Source organism: Tyto alba, unplaced genomic scaffold (assembly GCF_018691265.1).
Source record: "Tyto alba isolate M040663 unplaced genomic scaffold, T.alba_DEE_v4.0 Super-Scaffold_40, whole genome shotgun sequence".
Lineage (NCBI taxonomy): Eukaryota > Metazoa > Chordata > Aves > Strigiformes > Tytonidae > Tyto > Tyto alba.
Window position 1 is genome coordinate 44,012,335 of NW_024881316.1, and position 21,134 is coordinate 44,033,468.

Below are 21,134 nucleotides of genomic sequence, written 5' to 3' on the forward strand. Positions count from 1 at the left end.
GTTCAACATCTTTACTGATGTCCTGGACAGTGGAACTGAACGCACCCTCAGCAAGTCTGCAGATGTTACAAAACCCATGCAGAGTGGCTGACAGACCAGAGGGGTGTGCTGCTATTCAGAGGGACGGCAACTGGCTGAGGAAATGAGCCAACAGGAACCTCAAGAAATTCAAAGGGAAATGCCAAGTCCTTCCCCAGGGGAAGAAAAACTGCCTGCACAGTACAGGCTGTGGACTGCTTGACTGGAAAGCAGCTTGGCAGAGAAGGACCTGATAGACACCAAGTTGACATGAGCCAGCAACGCACCCTTGCAGCAAAAGGCAGCCAAAAGCATCCTGGGCTACTTTAGGACAAGTATTGCCAGTAGGTTGAGGGAAGTGAGGGGCTGCGTAGTCTCCTCAGAGATGCTCAAAACTCAGATAGGCACAGTCTTGAACAACCTGCTATAGCTGACCCTGCTCTGAGCAGCAGTTGGACCAGATGATCTCCAAAGGTGCCTTCCAGCCGCAGTGATTCTGAAACTGACTCAAGCCAAAGATACATGTTAGGTGGCAGCTTTCCATCATCCAGCCACAACAGCTTTCCAACACAGAGAACTTCCCAGATGGCGCTTTTTGAAAGTTTTGTCCCATTTTCAGGGACAGAGGCTCAATTACCAACAGTGCCAAGTATAACAATATTGAGTATACATCTTTGGGGGAAAGGTGGTTATAGCAGGCTTTATGGGAGTGGTCTGTTCAGCTCTTGGTTTCCAGTAAGATGACAACCTGACTAATGAAAAATAAAACAGACCAAACATGTCAAAGCCAGTCAGCCCCCTCAACAACTACAGACTATGTTGATCCCCATGGCAAAGACAAAGTACCCTATCTAACAGCACTGCCTCTTTGACAAAATAGCTCATGTTGTTAGCCAGCATAGCAACACTGCCTGCACAAGGCGTTCAGTCATTGCTGGCACAGGTGGACTCTCAACTTTTCCAAAACTTACACAACCAGGTCTTCTGCCAACCACATCCCACTGCCAAAGCAGAAGGCAAGCATGGCTACATAACACCCATCTTCACTGATTTTAAACAAAGGAAGTCTTCAGCTACTCTGACTCTTTCTTAAGTTGGCTATATCTTAGTTGGTAACTAAGGCCCTCTGGTAGCACTACAAAAAAAAAAAAAAAAAAAACCCACATAAATAAATCAAGGAAAGTGTGGTAGATTGAAATTCTATCATGCCTGCATCTTCAAAAGAAGTAACCAAGTGTCACGTGGTCAACCAGGAAAGAGCACAATTTCACATTCTTGGTACTTTGTTTAGGATATTACAATACTGTCAGAATCCAGTGACCCTTTTGTAGTAGCCAGAAAAAGACAGAAACCAAATATAAAATAAATCCCATGAAGAACACACATATTAACTTATAAAATGGGAAAAAAAAAAAAAAGAAAAAAAAAAAAATCATTTGTGGGTTAGTTGAAATCCTTGCATATAACTCTCAAGCTATTCAGAAAGCCTTGCTGAAACTTGCTGCAGGCCTGGAGGGACAAAGTTCAACATCAAGCAGCAAGAAGAGCTCAAGTTGTATGCCATGCTACATAAAGGTCTCTTCAGGTAGATTTTTAGGTCAGTTCAGATTCAAAATCATTTATTGGAACGTGAATCCTGGAAAGTTTTGTGGCCTCCAGAAGCATCTTGCCAGCAGAACTGATTTTGCTTTTCCAATTTATCATAACAGACAGTTGCTAGATGTTCAAAACAAACTTTATTAGTACTGTTATTTCCTCTTATATATCTATCACCAAAAAAACCCACGAAGTTTAGTCTCCTCTAAAACCAAACTAATATTTTTGTTATTATGTATGAATACATACACACAGAGTTACAAAAGTATCTAGTTTTATAGCAGACAGCAAGCTTACACTAGAGACATAAGATGACAGAAGACACAATGTTACCCTTTTAAGTACCATACTTTTCTTCACAACTAACTTAAAATCAGGCATTGACCAGAAAGAGAAAGCTCCTTTCAATTGCTTTCCCCAAGAAACATTCCCACAATTTGTGAGCTATAACAGTTCCAGCTGTTTTAATAGTAATACCATACCTTTGGCCACTAAAGACAGATCTTAACACTGAAAAAGTAGTGCAGGTGTTTAAATGCTGAACAACCTCCATAAGTGTTAAACTTAAGTAGTATAAGAACTTTTTTTTCCACTTCAACACTACATAATTCCCTGTTACCCTGACCTCGCTCACTGATGACAACCCATATGCTTAAATAAAGAGACCTGGCAGACTCCCCATTGACCTTAAAATTCCAGCCCCTGTTTCCAAAACTGCACGTGTTTTGTCCTACGAAGCTTTCCTGATAAGACACATGAACAAGGTGAGCACCAGGGTTTGGCAACCAAAGACAATCCCTCCTGGCCAAGAGCCTCCACTGCTCTGCAGGCAGGCTCCTCCTCCTGCACTCCTCAACTTCTCCCATGATTCACTCTCCTGTTTACACAATGACCTACGATGAACTTAATAACCAGTTCCTCAAAGATCAAAGTATTCTTTTGGGGTACAGATGTGGGTTTGGTCTTCCTCACACTGAGTAGGGAAGTGCCTTGAGTTTCCCACTCTTGGGGAAACCTCTCTAATCATTTGTCTTTTGCAAAAAACGTAACCCCCCTTCCTTTCACACCCCAACAGCACAAGAAGCAGCCTAGGGACTGAACCTTGAACCGATGGAAACAGTAGGAAAAGTATTTCCTATTTTCCTTCTCATAGTGCCCAATACCACTACATCACCAGTGGAAAGCCAGAAACCTGCAAAGTTGTACTTCCAGGACACCTTAACCCAAAGATGCTGTGATCCCATCCTCTCTTCTGTGTGCACTCACACAGTCCCTTCCCCCTGCTCTGCACTTAAATTAGTACTTATTTATACTACTGGTGAATCAGATACAGAAGACAGCCTGAGAGAAAACTATTTAGTGCCAAGTTTCTGCAAGTTTATCTCCCTGATACGGCTCACTGCAGGGTCAGAGATGCAGGACTCCATCAAACCCAACTTAGATCAACAACTACATCATTGTTAGAGGCCAGAGCAGGAGTACACTTGCCAGTGAAGTTCCAAACCACCCTCATTTCTTGTTGTTAAGTTCACAGCATGGAGCAGTCTCACAGCAAGTAATCTAGATTTCTTTTCCCTGAAACTAAATCAAAGATATGCAGCCCAAGAACACTCTTAATTCATGCTAATCTTTAATAGGCATTAAGCCTATGGGATAAGTCCAAAACTACGATGATATAAAAGCGTCCAAAACATGCAATATGAATGTCTGGTCCCTAATACGATCAGTTTCCCCGCTTTGGATCCACTCACTTTGCCCCTCACCACTTGCTGCTTTGCACATAGCCAAAATCTGCAATGAAACCAGATCCTAACATAATGCATAAATAATACAAGACCCTGGATTCCTGTCAACTCTGATGGTAGGGATGCAGTTCCAAGCTATTAAGAAATTGAACAAGGAAGGAGTATAGTTAACTAACGGAGACCATGCACTCTACACATATTTTACAGTACAGTTCACCACAGCCTTCAGTAAGTCGATAGTTTTAAGTCACACTATATAGAGCAGCCCACGCTAAACTGAGCTGAGCCATGCAAAGCCATCACATTCGTGTTCCACATGGAGGACCTGCAAAACAGCTGGAAGACGAGGACTACTGAAAGTGTTAGGCATCACAAGTAACATGTTCTACCTTCACAGTAGCTCAAAAGGAGGTTGGGCATCTCCTGCACAACTTCAGAAACAGCAGTGACGCATGCCAGAGCCATTCCTACCTGTGCCTACTCCCAAGGAGGCCATACCAGTCATGCCAGCTCCAGTCCTGATAAACAGCTCTGTACCAAAGCACTCACATTGCTCCCTGCTCCTGAAGCTTTGATCCCCTATACGCCAGCCAAGCAAACTTCTGCTGCCACAAGAGGGATGTGGCAGAGGAGGTACACTGTAATATAAAATAATGCCAACCTCATATATTCAAATTAAGATCTTGCTTTAAGTGAAGTGCCCTGAGCCATCAGGATTCTTTCATTAGCTTGTACTGTAACATAATATCAATGGATTTTAAAGATTTTCATGCCATTCTATATACATTTGCTTTTAAGCATATACAATTAACTCCCAATTTGCTGCAAACTGATTATTCCAGATGTGGATTATTTCAAAGACAGAGAATCTAAATCTGTAGAGTTTATTAACTCAGGTGATGGGCAGGCAAGCATTGCTTTCAAGCACTGAAGACACCTTCAATACAAACAAATACACACTGTTGGACTCCAGCTGATCTTGCATAAAACCAGCTCAGCTGTGTCCACTCTAACTTTGGGAACGCCGCGAACACCCTGCTGCCACCCAGCAGGGACTCAGTTTGGATCCCAACAGGACTTGCTCCATTTGAAGCAACAGCCTTCACACTCACTCCAACACACTCCATGTCTCAGAAGGCTCATCAGGTTCAATGCAGCATTAGATGGGCGATGGCAATCAGCCACTGTGCTACAGAGCTTGGCCAAATTCCCAACAAGCCCCCTTTCCACTTCCCCAGCACTAGAGCTGATCAGACAGAGCAGCATCCTCGCCTGAGCTCACATTCATGCAGCGCCATGCTGGGGCAGCTCAGCCTGCCAGCCCCAGCCCCTCTTCCTCTATCAGATTAAAAAAAAATTATTTTTAGAAGGGAATTTAAAAATCAAAGTCTTTCCAATCGAAGACCATAGCACTGGTTATCAAGAAAACACATCATTCCTCTGAAACACAGTATATCTTTTCTATCAAAGGTCATCACCAAAAAGATGCTAGATATATGTGATGGTTTATAAGATCAGATAGAAACTTAATGAGTATTCTTCCAGTGCTTACAGTAAGGTTATTTTAAACTGTTATAAAGATAGCTTTTAGAAAAAAAAGAAAAAAAAAAAAAGAATAAAAAAAAAGAAGTCAGAATAAATACACACTGGGGGAAAAAAAGAAAAGGCAATGAAACACATTTCAGACATCGTTTTGAGTCTCATAATATCAAATAACTTTGCTTGCTGTTGCGGTTTAGGCCCAGAGAGCAACTGAGCACCACGCAACTCCTCTTTCACTCCTTCCCCCTCATGGATGGGGAATAGAAAATAAAACAAAAGGCTCCAGAATCAAGATAAGGACAGGGAGGGATGACTCATCCATTATGGTCATAGGCAAAAGACAGACTCAATTGGGGAATAAAAAAAAAAAAAAATCAATTTAATTTAAACACCACCACTTAACTTTCTAATCAGAGTAAGACAGTGAGACATACAACCAGATCTTAAAAACTTCTTCCCCCCACCCCTCCCTTCTTCCTGAGCTCAGCTTTGCTCCCAATTTCTCCACCTCCCCTCCAGCAGCAGCGCAGTGGGGCAGGGGATGGGGCTTGCAGTCAGTTCATCACCCATTATCTCTGCTGCTCCTTCCTCCTCACAGGGAGGACTCCTCACACTCTTCCCCTGCTCCAGCATAGTGTCCCTCTCATGGGGAACAGTCCTCCAGGAACTTCCCATGACATGAGTCCTTCCCACAGGCTGCAGTTCTTCCCGAACTGTTCCAGTGTGGGTCCCTCCCCCAGGGCACAGTCCTTCCAGTGACAAACTTCTCCAGCATGGGCTTCCCTCAGAGTCTGTCTTCTTCAGGTGCAGCCACCTGCTCCGGCGTGGGGTCCTCCACGGGATGCAGGTCAGCATGTGCTCCACCAGTGACCTCCATGTGCTGCAGGGGACAGCCTGTGCTCTCACCACAGGCTGCAGGGAGCATCTCTGCTCTCGTGCACCTTTCTCCCTTCCCTTTCTTCAACTGACCTCAGTGTTTGCAGAGGTATCTCCCTCACAACTCCTCCTCCTCTCAATTTCCCCTTCTTAAATATATTATCACAGGGGCATGGCCACCATCACTAATTGGCTCAGCCTTGGCCACAGGCAGGTCCAACCTGAAGCCAGAGGAGTTTCAAGAAGCTTCTCACAGGGGCCACCACTGTAGCCCCCTCCCTGGCTACCAAAAACCTGCCACATACACAGACCCAACATGTTTGCCCAAACTTCAGCATCAGCACCCAGCTGTTCACTTCCTGCTTTGATTAAATACTATGAGCTTCGAAGGAAAAAAAAGTTACCACTGGAAGAAGGGAAGGAACAAGCTGGAAAAGGTAGTTGTGTTATTTTCCTGAAGTATTGGGTCCCACCACATTTTATACTTTCTAATGATAATGGAGACCTTGTTGCAGCCTTTCAGTATATGAAGAGGGCTTCTAAGAGAGATTCAGAGCAACTTTTTATCAAGGTCTGTAGTGACTGGACAAGGGGCAATGGTTTTAAGCTGAAAGAGGGTAGATTTAGATTTGACATAAGGAAGAAATTCTTTATTATGAGGATGGTGAGGCACTGGCACAGGTTATCCGGAGAAGTTGTGGCTGCCCCCTCCTTGGGAGGGTTCAAGGCCAGGTTGGATGGGGCTGGGAGCACCCTGGGCTGGAGGAAGGTGTCCCTGCCCATGGCAGGGGGGTGGGAACATGATGATCTTTACAAGTCCCTTCCAACCCATTCTATGATTCAGACACAACAGTCTTTTAATGAGATTTTACCTACCTGTTAGATATACCATACAAATAAAAGAACATATTGGTAACCAGCTTTAGCATGTTCTCTTTCAGAAACATCCTGGGACTTTCACAGTGAGACTTCTCGTGATCCACAAGATCCGTCAGATCCCTCATTACAGTTTCTCACACTTTCAATTTTACATCTGCAGCTGACAAGCAACTCTGCAGAAGTTAGCCAGACTAAAATTAATTTCAGCCACTGAACACTTCTCCCAAAAATACCTTCTCACCGCTATGCCACGGACATTCTGATCACAAACTCTCAGACAGCACGATCCCCAGCCAGCTCCAGTTGCTGTCAAAGTCAGTGATAGGGCGATTTGAGTAAAGTTTCAGGGTTGTTTTTTTTTTTTTCCCCACCCTGCAGTGTCTGCTATTTTTCCTTATTCCTTCAGTAACTTGCTCTATGCTGCATCACCCCGTCCCAGCACAAACATTTTCTACTTAGAACAACAATCCCTCTACATCAATAGCTTGCCTAAAAATAAAGGAAAATAAAAACAAAAATAGCAGTCTACCCATGAGACCATCTAAAGCCTGGAGCCTTGGTTCTGTCAGCACAGAACTGGTCCATCTGGAAGCCTCCCTGGATCTGCCTGGCATTTTTAGATTGGGCAAGTCAATGGTGCATTCTCCAAGAAATGAGTCACCACACATTTTTAATAAAAGATTATGTCTAATTTTACAGCCCAGTAAGGATGGTTGAAGTAATGAGAAAAATGAACAATTGAAAATGGTAAAAAATGTACACTTTTCCTCCCAGGCTATTTCAAGTAATGAGAAACTTACTGCATTCTAACAGCAACTGTCTCAAACACTAGCTTCTTGAGCTGGCTGCGGTACAATTAGCAAGATACTTTGTGAAGGAAATTAAACAGTATAGCAGAAATCCTGCCCAGCGGCCTGCCCTGAAGCATTAAAGATGCAAACCATGCATGCTTTATTTTCCTACTTCAGGCTCCCACATTCTAGTGCATTCTAGCGCTTACCATTATGTATGATAGAACACTCTTAAAAAAATTCGAAGTTTGTCAATTTTCACTTCCCTGAAGCAAATCATTCCCACACATACCCTCATAATTCTACAACTGTATCCTGTAGATGATAATTCACCATTACCAGCCAGCTGGGAAAAAGGGTATTTTAGTGGCACATTCCTCACTGCAGGTACATTAAGCTGACTCTAGAAGAGCCCAATCATGTTTTTTCCAATATTACAAGAAATACTTGTCGTAAACCTGGCTGAAAACTTAAGAAATGTTAAAATTGTGGATTTGATTTACCCCCTCATTTCTATGAGAGGGAAATGCCAATCTCTACTATTCACAGCAAGAGAAGACATGAAATAGGAAGTACTAGAGTAAAATCTCTATCACCTACAGGTATTCGATACTAACTTTTAAGGACAGAAGAGGCCAAAATGTTTTACCTGGAAAGTTACATTAAGCAGAAAGTGATGTTCTGTGCTACTTGCTATTTCCTTCAGTTTGAAGGGAGCTCACTGCAAGAAACAAGCCTGGAAATGAGAGGTGACACCTGCAGAAAAGGTAACAAATATCTTCACAAGCAGAGGTGAAATGATGCTATTAATTTAATATGCAGAGAAAACCAGAGACCTTAGAGGGTAGAAGAAAACATACTTTAAAAAAAGGACACCACGTTTTAGTAAGTCATGACTCAGACAGTGTTCCATATATAGATTTACACCTCTTCCTCTGTTCCTTCCCTTAAGTTAATTTTATAACATCTATTTGGCAAAACATTCAAGATGAGTCACAAAACACCAAATTACAAAAGCTGCTAAAACGAAGCGATGCCAAAAAGCTCTGAAGAACAAAAAGATCATACCTCATTTAGATTTAGTTCAAACCCAAAGCACCAAATAAACAGTAGAAGCACCACAGGGTCAACACTGTATTTATAGTCTTTTCCCTTAAAAACTCTACTAGATAATTAGCTCATAAAAGTACAGTTGAAGCTGAAGACTGTTGCTTATCTTAGTTGGAATTCTTTTAACAAAGTCACCCCCCTCCTTCCTCTCAAAAAAAAAACCTGTATTTAAATATCAGGACCCCATGTTACTACAAAAGCTTCAGCTCCTCCTGCAGATTTTTTTCAGGACTCTTCCAGCCAGAAAGGACAGCATAATCATAGCTCCAGGTTACAAATTCATGAGTTACAAAAACAAGAAAGTCTCTGAAAGTCTTTTGGGTTTAAACCAGAAGAAAACTCCTTTCACGCTCTAAAAAAATGCAAAAATGCTTTGATAGATGGCCTACAATTTGGCACATATCAAATTCAGAATGACAATCAGTATTTCTGCAAACATGGCAAGAATCTGGCTTTGAAATAAATTTATGGAAACTTAAAAGCATCATTCGGAGCATGCACAAAGTGTTCCCTTCATCTTTAAAAACAGACATGATGCAATAGTCTGAATGGTCCCAGATTGGGATCTTGCAAAAACCACAAAATATGCTTAGCATTGGGACAAGTGTTTCTATCTGAATTCATGCTGTCAGGACAGCCCATACTAATTATGGCATTAATAAAGTTAATTTACTTTTTATTGTGGACATTTTAGTCAATACAAAAAACTGAACTGTTGATTGAAAAGCACTGAGAGAAATCCATATGCAATGGATTTTTACAAAAATGGCAAATGCTCAAAGGCACCCTTCAATCTCAGTCAGATTAAAGGAGGTAAAATTGCTTCATTAGCTCAATTATGTTCTAAAAGTTAGGAGATCGAGTTCTTTAAACATCCATTTGTAACTTGAATTTAGAAGGATTTAACTGTATCTTAAGACCACGACTTAAACCTGCATGGCTTGCAATACTTTCAATCACAGAAAAAAAAGGTTTGAAAAGACCTCGGTGGATCGCTTATTCCAAAGCAGCCAGAGCAAGGCTAACCTCAAAGTCAAATCAGGTCACTCAAAGCACTGTCCAGCTAAATTTTAAAAGTCTTTAAAGGATGGAGATGAAACCGCCACCCTGGGCACCTTTTCTGGTACTTAATTCTCACAGTAATTTTTTCCCATTATATTCAGTATGAATTACCGTGTCCTAACTTGCAGCCATTGATTTATATTTTTTCACTGTGCCTCCAAGGACAGTATGACTTTTTCTTTTCCAGGCTAGACCAACTTCTTGCACACCGCATGCACTAGCCTCCAAATGACACTCCACCCTTCAGTTTGTTGGCATCCCCCCTCGCATTTGAGGGGAGGGAGAAGCAAAACTGGACACAGCATATTAGAATCAACCTTGTCAGTGCCACATAGTGGGGAACAACCACTCCCCATGACATGCTAGCTACTACTCTGCTCATGCCACCTGGTAGACAGTGAGGTTCTTCCTTCCTAGATGCTGGATTATGCATTTATCTTTTTTGAACTGCAGGAAGTTCCTCTCGGCCCGTTCACCCTCACTGTGGGCTTTTTTTTTAGGTACCTGAACATAAACTTGAGCACTTGAAGAACCAGGCTTGCATGAGCATCCCTATCAGCCTACCCTCCTGCTTCACACCCAGTAATTCTTCCCCTGTACACCCATTTGGCTGAAACATGACAGAAGAGTAGCATCTCAAAAATAATGTCCACTTTTTTTTTTTATCTCTCCTCAGAGTCAGCATTGAAACACCAAACTACAGTCCTCCCTGAGGAAAAGACTTCAGGACTGCCTCAACACTCTTGCTCTTTTAACCTGATGTTTGGCTAATCACCAAATATGCAGCTTGGAAGCAGCTACAGCATGTGCTGTGTCTTGCAGAGCTAATTGATAGTAACACAGAACGATCGGCATTTGAAGAATTTGAGAAGGGAGCAGAGGCCTTGCAGTAGGTTATGAAAAGCTGTCTGGGGCAAGGACACCAGTCACTATCGTCAAGAGACAAAGCATCCAAGCACAACTTCATAGAAAGCTAACCCTCACCTCCACCATTCTAAACACATTTGCCTGAAGTAGTAATTTGGATTTCAGAAACAAAAGGAAATCCTTTTGACTGTCCCCACATATTTCACAGCTACCAGGCATAATTCTGGTGGCCCAACTACACAGAAGAAAAAAAAAAAAAAAAGTAAAGTCCAAGAGGAGAGAAAAGTCAGTAATACAACTACAGCTTTTTAAAAAACACAGGTCAGGATTTACCACTTCAGTCGCTGCTCAGAACTGCAAGAGCATGATACAGCAGCATACAGCAAGATCCAGCAACTGTCTTGATAGGAAATCAGCATGGCCTTCTTGCTGCATGGAGATGGCAGGCTGTGTCTTATTCTCCTGACAGCACATTACCCATGTTTCATAAATAGCTTTATTTCATCTGCTATTCATCAAGCCTGAGGCTTCCTGTTACTACTTATCTACCAGGGAAGGTTTTCTTCTACTACCTACACATCAGAAGCCATTTACATTACAATCCATATATACGTTTCATGATTCTCTTTCAGCAAGGATGCAGCATTAAGATGGAAAGAGCAAACCCTCTTCCCACAAAATAAGCATTCAGTAAGATGATGAAGACATGAAAAGTAGAGGAAGCAATTTTATGCACTCTCAGCTGTGCTTTTACTGAAGAAAAACTACACTGTTAATTTACATAAAGTAGAGCTGCAAGAAATGCCTTCAGGGTCTCCTCAAGCTGCAAAGGGTTTCATCTGAGATGGTTTCCAATTTCCCGGCTTCCCTCTGCCACATCCTTACACAGATACTGATATGCAGTAGAAGCAAATCCTGTTATACTTAGGCTTCTCAAAACGTGAAAAAGTTTATGTTCATATGTTATGTTCCTAACGTTATGAAAACGTTAATGTAACAAACTATGATCTTCCACTTCACAGACAAAATCTCCTTCCCTGCGCTGAAGAACAAGGTATATTTTCAGTACCATGCAGTTTGACTCAGGCAAACAAAGTACTGTATTTGATTTTCAAGAGCAAAACAGCACATTTGTAGTAATTTATGCTTAATAAAAGGACTATATTCTGCTGTTTGCACTTTTCTGAAAGATCTGCTGTCTCCTTATCTACCATACCCATGATCGTATGGGATTAACGTATTTGCTTTTGTCCTCGTGTCTACAAAAGACTCCCCTCAGCACTTCCACTACCTGATTTCAGAACAGCATCTCATTTTACCTGGCTTCAGAACAGCACTAACTCAGATGAACACAAAAAGAAGTGTTGTTTGGGACACTGAGGTTTCTAACAAACAGCCCATGGTCCACTCTTTGGATAGTCATCTGAAACTCTGCCGACACTCCCAAACAGATTGCAAATCCAGATAAAGTTGTGAAGTCTTGTAGTAAGAACTCTGAACAAAAGAATATTCTTCACTTAACCACTAAGGAAACCAAACAGATGGGCTCTGCTTTTCAGGAACAGTTGCTTTAGTAATTTACAGAGAATAGAGTTTCTTACAGCAATTCCAACCATCTGAGGACGAAGGAGTGACCCTGCACACTCTCTCCCTACTCATTCCCCTACCACTGCCTCTTCCCTTGTGCTGGTCTCACAGTTGTGCTGCTACAGGGTGTGCCGGTTTAGTCTGCTGCCAAATCAGCCAGCTGGTTCTCTTCCAGTTGGATTCAGCTCTGGCCAGTGTCTTGAACTAGATCATCCCATGGACACATGATCACTGTATCTGCCAAAAGGGAAGATTACAGAACACACTGATATGGGCATCATCCAAGGCACTGACCATATCAAGAAGCAATGAATCTAGTATTTCCCTAGGAAGTAGTAGGATATAGAAGGATATAGAAGGACAGAAGAATATTTTTACATACTGTGCTCAGTCGTCTTCTCAAAACATACACATTACTGAGGACAACCAAAACCAAAATCCACATAAATACAAAAAGCACCTCAATAACAAGTTCTAACTGTTTAGGGATTATTTTCTCTTTAAAGACATTATTAAAACCAGTAAGAAAAAGAACGCAAGTTAGAGGCACAGTTTAAAAGGGGCACTTGGCTGTCTTAAAATGTATGGGGGAAGATAAAAGGATTTTTAAAAAGCCTTTTAAAGAATAAGAAAGCTGTGAAATAATCAGTTTGCTGAATCTTGAACACCTAGGGAAGGCATTAATACAGACACTCATATGAAACTTGTAAAATTTCAGCTTGGATCTAGTGCAAAGTAACTTCAGGCTAAAATGGAAAAGGAGACAAACTCTCCTTTCCCTGGATCCTGAAATACAGTCCCATCTACTCCCTTGCACAGGAGCGGACTGTGCAGTTAGAGTAAGGCCATTCAGCTTGCTGACACGATGGCAAACCTGGCGCAAGAGTTTCTTCCACACCAGCCAGATTGTCAGCTCACATCGTGGACTCACAATCACCAGAACCACGGCAAGCCAGGAAAAGGCAATACAAAGCTCTGGCCCTTTTTGGTAAGAAACTCAAGTTATCTCTGCTGCAGCACAACATCAAACTGCAACCCACAGGATGACTCCAGGAGAAGAGATATTACATGCGAAGCAGACTTAAAACAAATCCTTTCATAACTAAAAATACAAGTTCTGAGTTAAGTGACATGAATCTCCTTTATTAGAGAGTTAAAACTTCATTAAACTGGTTTCCTTTCTTCAGGCAGCAAAGATGGAGGCTTTCCTCCCCCCAGTCACAAAGATGCATTGAGTGTAAGTGACTTGAACCATTCTGAGAAGCTTGCTTATTGTTCTGCTTATGTATTTTCCTGAAAAATTAAGGAATCATGCAGATTGGGGAGGGGGCGGAACAAAACAAACACAACACTATGCAGAACTAAGATAAACTGGTATGTTTCCAATAAATCCACAATTGAACTAAAGAGCTAAAATTGGAAGACAATTTCTATCAGGCATGACTGCTGTATATGTGCTATGGATGACACAGCCGTAAGTAGCATCCTCATTCTCCTCCTGCTTCCATTTACTTTTTTTGCAACTACGAGTTTAGTCTCAGTTTCTGGAGAGCCAGTCTATCTGAAAGCTAGTCCAGGAAGACAGCGAAGTTTTGGAAGATTCAGCTTGCACAAGTAAGGGAAGAGGACAATACTCACAAGTCAGAGGTAAGTGAAGGGTAAGACTTCATTTCAGTGCCAGCTTAAAAAGATCACACTACATATACAATCAAAAACATTTGACTAAGACTGACCACTTAGTAATTTTATCCAAGAGGTAGAAACTGATGACTTGAGTCTTCTTTAAATGGTAAATCAGGCAAGTTTCCAGGAACTCATGCAAAACTGCCTTCTTTAAAACTAAAATAAAAATCATTAATTCCAATCCACAAAAATCTATTCACAGGAGCCAAGACTCAACTGCTATGGAAGAAAAAAAAAATTATATTACCTAGTACTGCTTAATTTGAAAACCATTTTTATACTCCTCTACTGTCAAAAAGAATCACGTTCATGGCAATTTAGGTACTGTTAAGAAAACAGTGTGAGCTTAAGCCATTTAAATAACTTAAAGTAATACTTTATCTGGTTGAAACAATAACGGTGATAAAATTAATTTTTAGTTTCTCTAACAATAATGTCAAATTTAAGCTCAAAGTTTACAATCACAAAGCTCTTCAGCACTACTGCACACAAGCAGGCAGATCCTCGCTTCCTTCTCCAGAGCTCAGTGGAGAGCTCCAACCACAACCCTTTTCCTCTAACATCACAAGTCAGCACTGTACACATTGCTGAAAATAAAGGAAAATGGTTGTTTTTAATAAATCAAAATATTAGATTCTAATTTATTCCACTGAAAGCAATCCTGCCTAAAGCCTTGAGCACGTTAGAGGCAATATATTTTCCTGTAAGAAAAGTTAACTTAATATTCTAAATTACCTCATATTATATTCTCTCCAGTGTACATCACCCCAAAAGTGGAAAGATTTAACTCATTTGGCAGACAGACACATACTGTGACTTCTCCTTCAGTCTTATTTAGGACTCTGGCAGCGGCAGGTCTTAATTTTTTCAGGAAATGCAAATACACTGTTCAAAAATATCTACAGTGCTTCATTTTCTTCATTCAAGATTTCTGAAAAAGCAACATTTCAGATTGATTTTATATAAACAAAGTCAATTCTGCATATGGCTAAAGAAATAAAACATAATCCCGCCCAAAAATACTTGTTGGCATTAGTCAGAGAAAGTAAACAGCTGTGCTGGCATCACAGCATTATTCAAATGAATTGAAGTTTATGCTAAGAAACACAGAATAATTTAGGGTAAGAGGAACCTACAGAGGCCATCTAAGCAAACATCCTGCCAGGGCTAGCATCAAAATTAAATCTTCGGTACACCTTTATTTAACATAACAAGGGGTCACACTAGAAAAGAGGTGACTGAACAGGCAGTTTTAGTACTTCAGTCCTGCCAACAACCAGTGTGACAGGACAGCCAAGGGCAATGCACAAGCAGGGTTACGCTCACACCATCACAGCAACAAAGCTACATAAAACTATTTCTCATCACTACACGTCCAAGAAGATAAGGGACAGCAAAGGCACAGGTATCCCCTTCACAAGGAGCAAAGCACATTTTAGATTGTTAGCAAATTCACAGTTCAGAGCAGAAAAGAAAAGCAACTTTCACGCAAGACTGTCAGGGAAGAAAAAGTTGAACATAATTTAACTACATTACAAAATATAGGAAGTGAGTTTAAAAAAGAAAAAGCAACAAAACCAAAAACCCCAAACAAACAAAAAACAACTTTAAAAGGAACAGAAGAAAAGGGCTAAACACCTGTAATGGACCAGAGACACATTTTAAGCGCCCAGATAGTAATCACAGGTTGGACTAGCTGCTAGAAATCGCTACCCCCCAGACTCACCAGCAACAAACTTCACCTGATCACCTGGTAAGGTGATCTTGACTAAGTCACTTTAAGCACTTTCCTTGCTGCTCTTTCCTAACAAGACATTTTTATGAAACCAGGTTAGGGAAATACCATACCAGCAGTCATATGTGACAGAATCTCCAAGGAAACAAAATGGATGGGAAGAGCAGAGATGACAGCCAGAGCAGGGCAGACTGGGCAGCCACCTCAGCCCCAGACAGTACAGTGTCCCCAGCCACACATTTCCTATGTTTATCCAACAAAACCCACTAAGGTACAAAAAAATCCTAACGGGCAATACAATGGTGTGAAGGAAGACAGTGAAGGTGAAGACACTTCAAAAGGGAGAGCCTACCCACCCGAAACAAAAACTCTAAGAACTCTTAGGAAAACCAAAGAAACCAAGACAATAACTCTATGCAGGGGTGTAATTATATTTAAGTCTTGAGTAACACATACACAGTCCTAAACAGCTCTCCACAAGATGAAAGTGCTATTAAAATTAAAATAATCACCCAGTAAAGAAGACCAGCACCCAGCATGACTGGCACACAAGTATATGTAGAGGACTTCTCAGTCTAAAGCCACCAAACAATTATCCACCATTTCTCAAAAATACAAAGGAGTCAGGCAGAACAAACAGCAGCTTTAGGGAAAAAAAAAAAAAAGTCTCACCCTGAAAGGACCTATTTGCCCTCCACATCACCATTCATGCTAAACAGGGACTCTCACTGCCTTTGGTAGTTGTGGAGGGCAAGAGCCAAGTTCCTCTTGGTCCTCCTTTGCACAAGTCCCTGAAAGTCCATCCTTATCTATAAAAAAGGTCCAGTGAAACTATGAACACCTTTGAGCAAGTCCATAATTTACTAATTGCCAGACCACGTGATTTAAAAAACAAACAAAAAACACACAAACAACAAAAAAAAAAACACAACACTTTTCATTACAGCATTACAGACCTGATTTCCATAGCCTTTTCCTCCCTACCTGCCCTCAGATAGGACTCTAAGCACAACAGCACTTACATTCTCAGAAAAACTAAAAGCTAAGAGCTGAGTTGACAGAATCTCTAGCAGCTTTTGATGGGATTCCTCCTCTACATTGTCCCACACCCAGTACCCATCAATCCTTCCCAGTTCTCGTAATTTGGTTTCTTGGTAGCTTAGGCACTTCTCTTCCAGAGGTCAACTCTCCATCATCTTCCCCTATATCTTTGTCTAGAATAAAGAAAATTATAATAAGAAAACACTTCGTTCAACACTGCCAGTACAAGTACAGTTGGTCTGTCAATCGTAGGCTCATCAAGTACCCTAGTACAGAAGGGTTACAATAACTTATACTTCTGATTAAGTAATTTTTTTTATTCAGTAGTTTCCTGTGAATGAAGTTCAGCTGTACATCACATTTTACATATTTCTTGGTAAAAATAACAGCAGAATGATTCTTCATCTATCCTATCCCATTTGTTTGGGGGAGTCTAAAGTCTATTTGGAGGTTTGGGGTGTTGCTGGCTTGATTGGTTTGTTGGTTGGTTTTTCTTTTCTTCTTTTTTTTTTAAAAAAAAAAATCAGAGAACAAAGCTCGAAGTAATGTTTCAATCGGTTCTTGTAATACTATTAGTGAATACTGAAACAATCTGTCATTGTCCCAGTGGTATGTTAAAAGTATCCAGTCTGCTTACAAAAAAATCTAGAATTTTTTTTTTCCTGTTGCCAATATGAAGGTGAAGAAAGCAAAAGGCTTCACACAGGTTTAATGCTTGATGAACTTACTAAATAGTTTATGTAGACCAAGTACATTTACACATATTTATACTCATCTTGTTAGCAATGAAAAATTATGTCTGCCTGCTTAAAGTATTCCAAAGTTATAAAATTTTCTAAAGATGAAATGCAGCATATTCAGATGTACTAACTCATGGGAACCACAAACCAAAGTTTGCACAAATCCTTGGAAATAAAAAGGAGGGAGGAAATTAATATAGCTAATAAGACACTGATAGAAGTCCAGTAGATTTCTGTGTACCACCATGACAAATTATAAACTGTTGCTGGAATATTTCATTCTTAGATGTGAAGCCAAACAAATATTGGTCGGACACTGCAAATTTAGCTCAACCTTTCCATTAACATTTAAGCTGTAGTTAAACCATTTCTCAACTATAATTACAAAAAATTATCTGTTATTGAGCCATAGAAGTTGTTGTGGTTTAGCAGATAGACATTACAATGCACCAATACATGGAACTCTATCTCCCTCTAAGTGGATATCAATGCAAGACAGAAAAACATAATTCAGTCAAATGAAGTTTTTTCCCCAGAACATGTGAATATATTTTTTTCCCTTTAATTAATCTATTTGTAGAGCCATATATTGAATCCACATGACTAATCAGTACAGAAGGCAAAGAATTATAAAGATGGAGCTTAAGCATGCAAATAGGCATTACTAGCAACTTTATAAAGTCTAGTGTTTGTCACCTTTGATAATGATGTCCCCCTCCCCACCTTCCAGGTGCCTGAATGACACGTGCTCTTGCAACATTAATTTCCAGCTACTACAAAAACATAAAAGAACCTGTTACAAGGCATTTTGTATTTCTGCCCTTCTCCTTTTAGTTCCCCCAGTCATACTGCCCCACTCTTACTTCTTCACAAATCTCAGAAACCCTTGAGTTTGTCAGATACCTCAACAGTCCCCTCTAAGCCACCTCTTACACGTAAAATCTCTTCCATAAGCTGACATAAAAGACAATCTATCTCTTATCAAGAGCCAGCACTACCACGACGTCAGTAATAAAATAATCAAATGACTTCTCAAAGTAAACGTGAGGCCATCACTAAATATAGTGAGTACAGCCCAAACTACAGTTAGTTCTTTTTCTACTCTTATTTTCAGAGACATTTTATTGTATATTCCTCCCCACTTTCAGTCACAAGAGAATAACACTTGAAAAAACAAATAAAGGACAACACTTTCATAGAAAATCTATTTAAAAGGCTCTGAGATCATTCTGCAATCATTTACAGAGGTTTGTCAAGTGTTCTGGCAGAAACAGTTTTATAACTGCACATGCACACAAATTGTTATGGTTATAATCACCCACGCAATAACAATACTTGACACAGAGTATATGCACCCACTCAATTCAGTCACCTCTGGAGCAGTAATAACATGTTCACCACTGTAATCAGAAGAGGCAGAGAAAGAAGCCACACTTAAGGAAAGGAAAAAATACATAAAACAATGTCATATAGCAATCATCAGTCATAAATTGGACTCAGGCCTTTATTAAAATTCTTATACAGTATTCCTAACTGTATACTAATAATTTTAATACAGCAGTCCTACAATATGTAAATCCTCAAGCGTTCATGTCAGCATTACACAGTCCGAGTTCAAAGTGTTTAATTAGCACACTAAACCTTTACACTTTAGGAACTACCATCACAGGCCACCACAATGACCTGGATAGACAATTCTCACTTGCAATTAAGACAATGAAACCCAAAAAGAAAGAAACAGTAATCTTATCTGTTCTAAGCAATTGTAAGAAACAGCAAAAAGTGGTTCTTCAGTTAGTTTTGCATCAGAATCTAAAACACCAATTTCATTTTATGTTTTCAGACTTCACTTGTGTGCTTTGATGACCTTAGACAAGTTTCACCGCTGTGAAAGCACTGAAAGCCTGTCTTTGTAATCAGGAGGAGAGTTTATCGCTTCACTAACTGCATATTTGATCTGCACAGCATGCACTTCCCTTCTTTTTATGCACAAGCAGGAGGAAGCAAAGCTATACGAAAGCCTAGGTATCCTTCCACCGAAAAAACTTGTATTGCACTCAAACGTGGCACGTTTGCACACAGCAGCACAAGTGCACACACGCCTCCACGCAACAGCCGAAAGCCACACGCCCTCCTGCACACACCCCTCCAAAGGTACAGCAAGCAGCTGACGTTGTCCAGGACAGCAGAGCAAAGGATGCAACACGAGTGGAGGCAATGGAGACGGATGAAATGGTCAATGGACCTTTTTGGACCCCAATGGCGGAACGCTGTATATGGAAAGAGGGCTCTGAAGAGCGGTGTCCAAGTCACTCTTTCATACTTGCCCATACAGATGCTTTTACATTAAAAATTAGACCCGGCACAATTGATTGTTTCAAGTGTAAACCTAAACTGATACATTATGAAAATAGAAATGCTTTGAGTCGTTGTACACTTCCTTCTTTCAAGCCAACATCTTGGTGGAGAAATGGGTGAAGGTGCAGCTCGAACGAAAGCCAAAAGGGCTGGATTTAACTAGCAAAGCTTCCACTCTTCACCAAGCCCCCCCCAGCCAAGCTCCCTCCGCCCAGCGCTGGACTCGCCGCTCGCTACACAGCCGCAAACCTCGCTCTCCCCACCGCAAACCACCAAAACCCCGCCGCGGCTCCCCGGGACAGGCCGGGCAGGAGACAGCGGCCCCGGCCTCTCCTCGCCCCGCCGAGGCGGCGGCGTTTCCCCGAGCACCTGCGGGCACCTGCCGCCGCCAGCCCCCCGCCCGCCGGGCCCGGCCCCGAAACCGCCGGGTACCAGCAGCGCTCCCTCCCCAGGGCACTTCGGGGGCTGCCGCGGGGCGGCGTTTGCCGGGCACCCCGGGTCCGCGCCCTCCCCCCCTGCAGACAAAGGGACGGCGGAGGCGGCCGCGGGGGAGCGGGAAGAGGGGACCAGCCTGGCCGCCTCCCGCAACCCTTCCCCGCCGCGCTCACCCATGCTGCGCCCGCCCGCCCGCCCGAGCTCGGCGGAGCGGCTCCGGGTCCCGCCGCGCGTCGCTCAAGCCGGGCACGGTGACTCCATCCGTGCCGCTAACGGGGCGCAGAATAAGGGGGCCGAACGCCGAGCCGCCGGCGGCCCGGGAAAGAACCGGCGGCCCGGGGAAGAACCGGCCGCGCTCCGCTCCGCTCCCCGCCGCGCCTCAGGCGAGCTCCGGCACCGGCGGCCCCGCCCCCGCCCCCGGCCCCGCCCCGCCCCGCCCCGCCCGCGGCAGGGGTCGCCAAATCCCGCGAGAGCCGAGCGCCGCCGCTCCCACGCTGCGCCGCCGTTGCCAGGCGGCGTGACGTCACCGCCGGTCCCCTGCCCGCCGTGGGACGGTGTCGCGGTCCCGCGGGGGGTCTCCCGCCGCCGCTTCTCCCTGCCCCGGTTCAATCTTCTGCTGTGTCTCCCGCCCCGCCGCCATTCCTCCTCAGGCCCTCCTGAGGAGACGCCCCCCCCACACCCCAGTGGGGCGATGCCCCCACCCGCGGCGGGTGGTGGCCCTGCCCTCATTCCACGCACCCACAGCTTTTCCCCCGAGGGACGGAGCTGCCCCGCGCTCTGGAGCCCCTCAGCAAACCCGCGGTCCTCGGGCTGCCCCGGGGGCTTCCCCGCCTCCTCCCCCAGCAGCGTCCGGGCTCTATCCCTCTTCCAAAAACACCCACCCCGGGGTCATTTCTGGGATGCCCCTTTTGGGCAGAGAAGTTTGAGGTTTGGGGCAGGTTGTGGCAGCGGGGGCCGGGCCGTTCCTCCCGGCTCGAGGAAGGTGGCATGGCTGCCTGTGGGGAGGCCTGGGGAGGGAAGGGGCCATGTCCCCCCGGCCCCATGTGTGCGTTTGTGGGCTTGGGCATGG

The 21,134-nt window shown here is 42.9% G+C and overlaps 1 protein-coding gene across 2 annotated transcripts in view; it reads right to left on the reverse strand.

The window, feature by feature from the left end:
- The window catches only part of LOC104359009 (CD2 associated protein), an 87,470-nt gene extending 67,009 nt beyond the window's left edge, over positions 1–20,461 (reverse strand). For both annotated transcript variants that reach the window (XM_042803547.1, XM_042803546.1), the window contains exon 1: positions 20,239–20,461. In XM_042803547.1, the coding sequence (XP_042659481.1) occupies positions 20,239–20,242 (4 nt within the window). In that variant the 5' untranslated portion in view covers positions 20,243–20,461. The remainder of the gene's footprint in view (positions 1–20,238) is intronic.
- Positions 20,462–21,134: the final 673 nt, after the last annotated feature.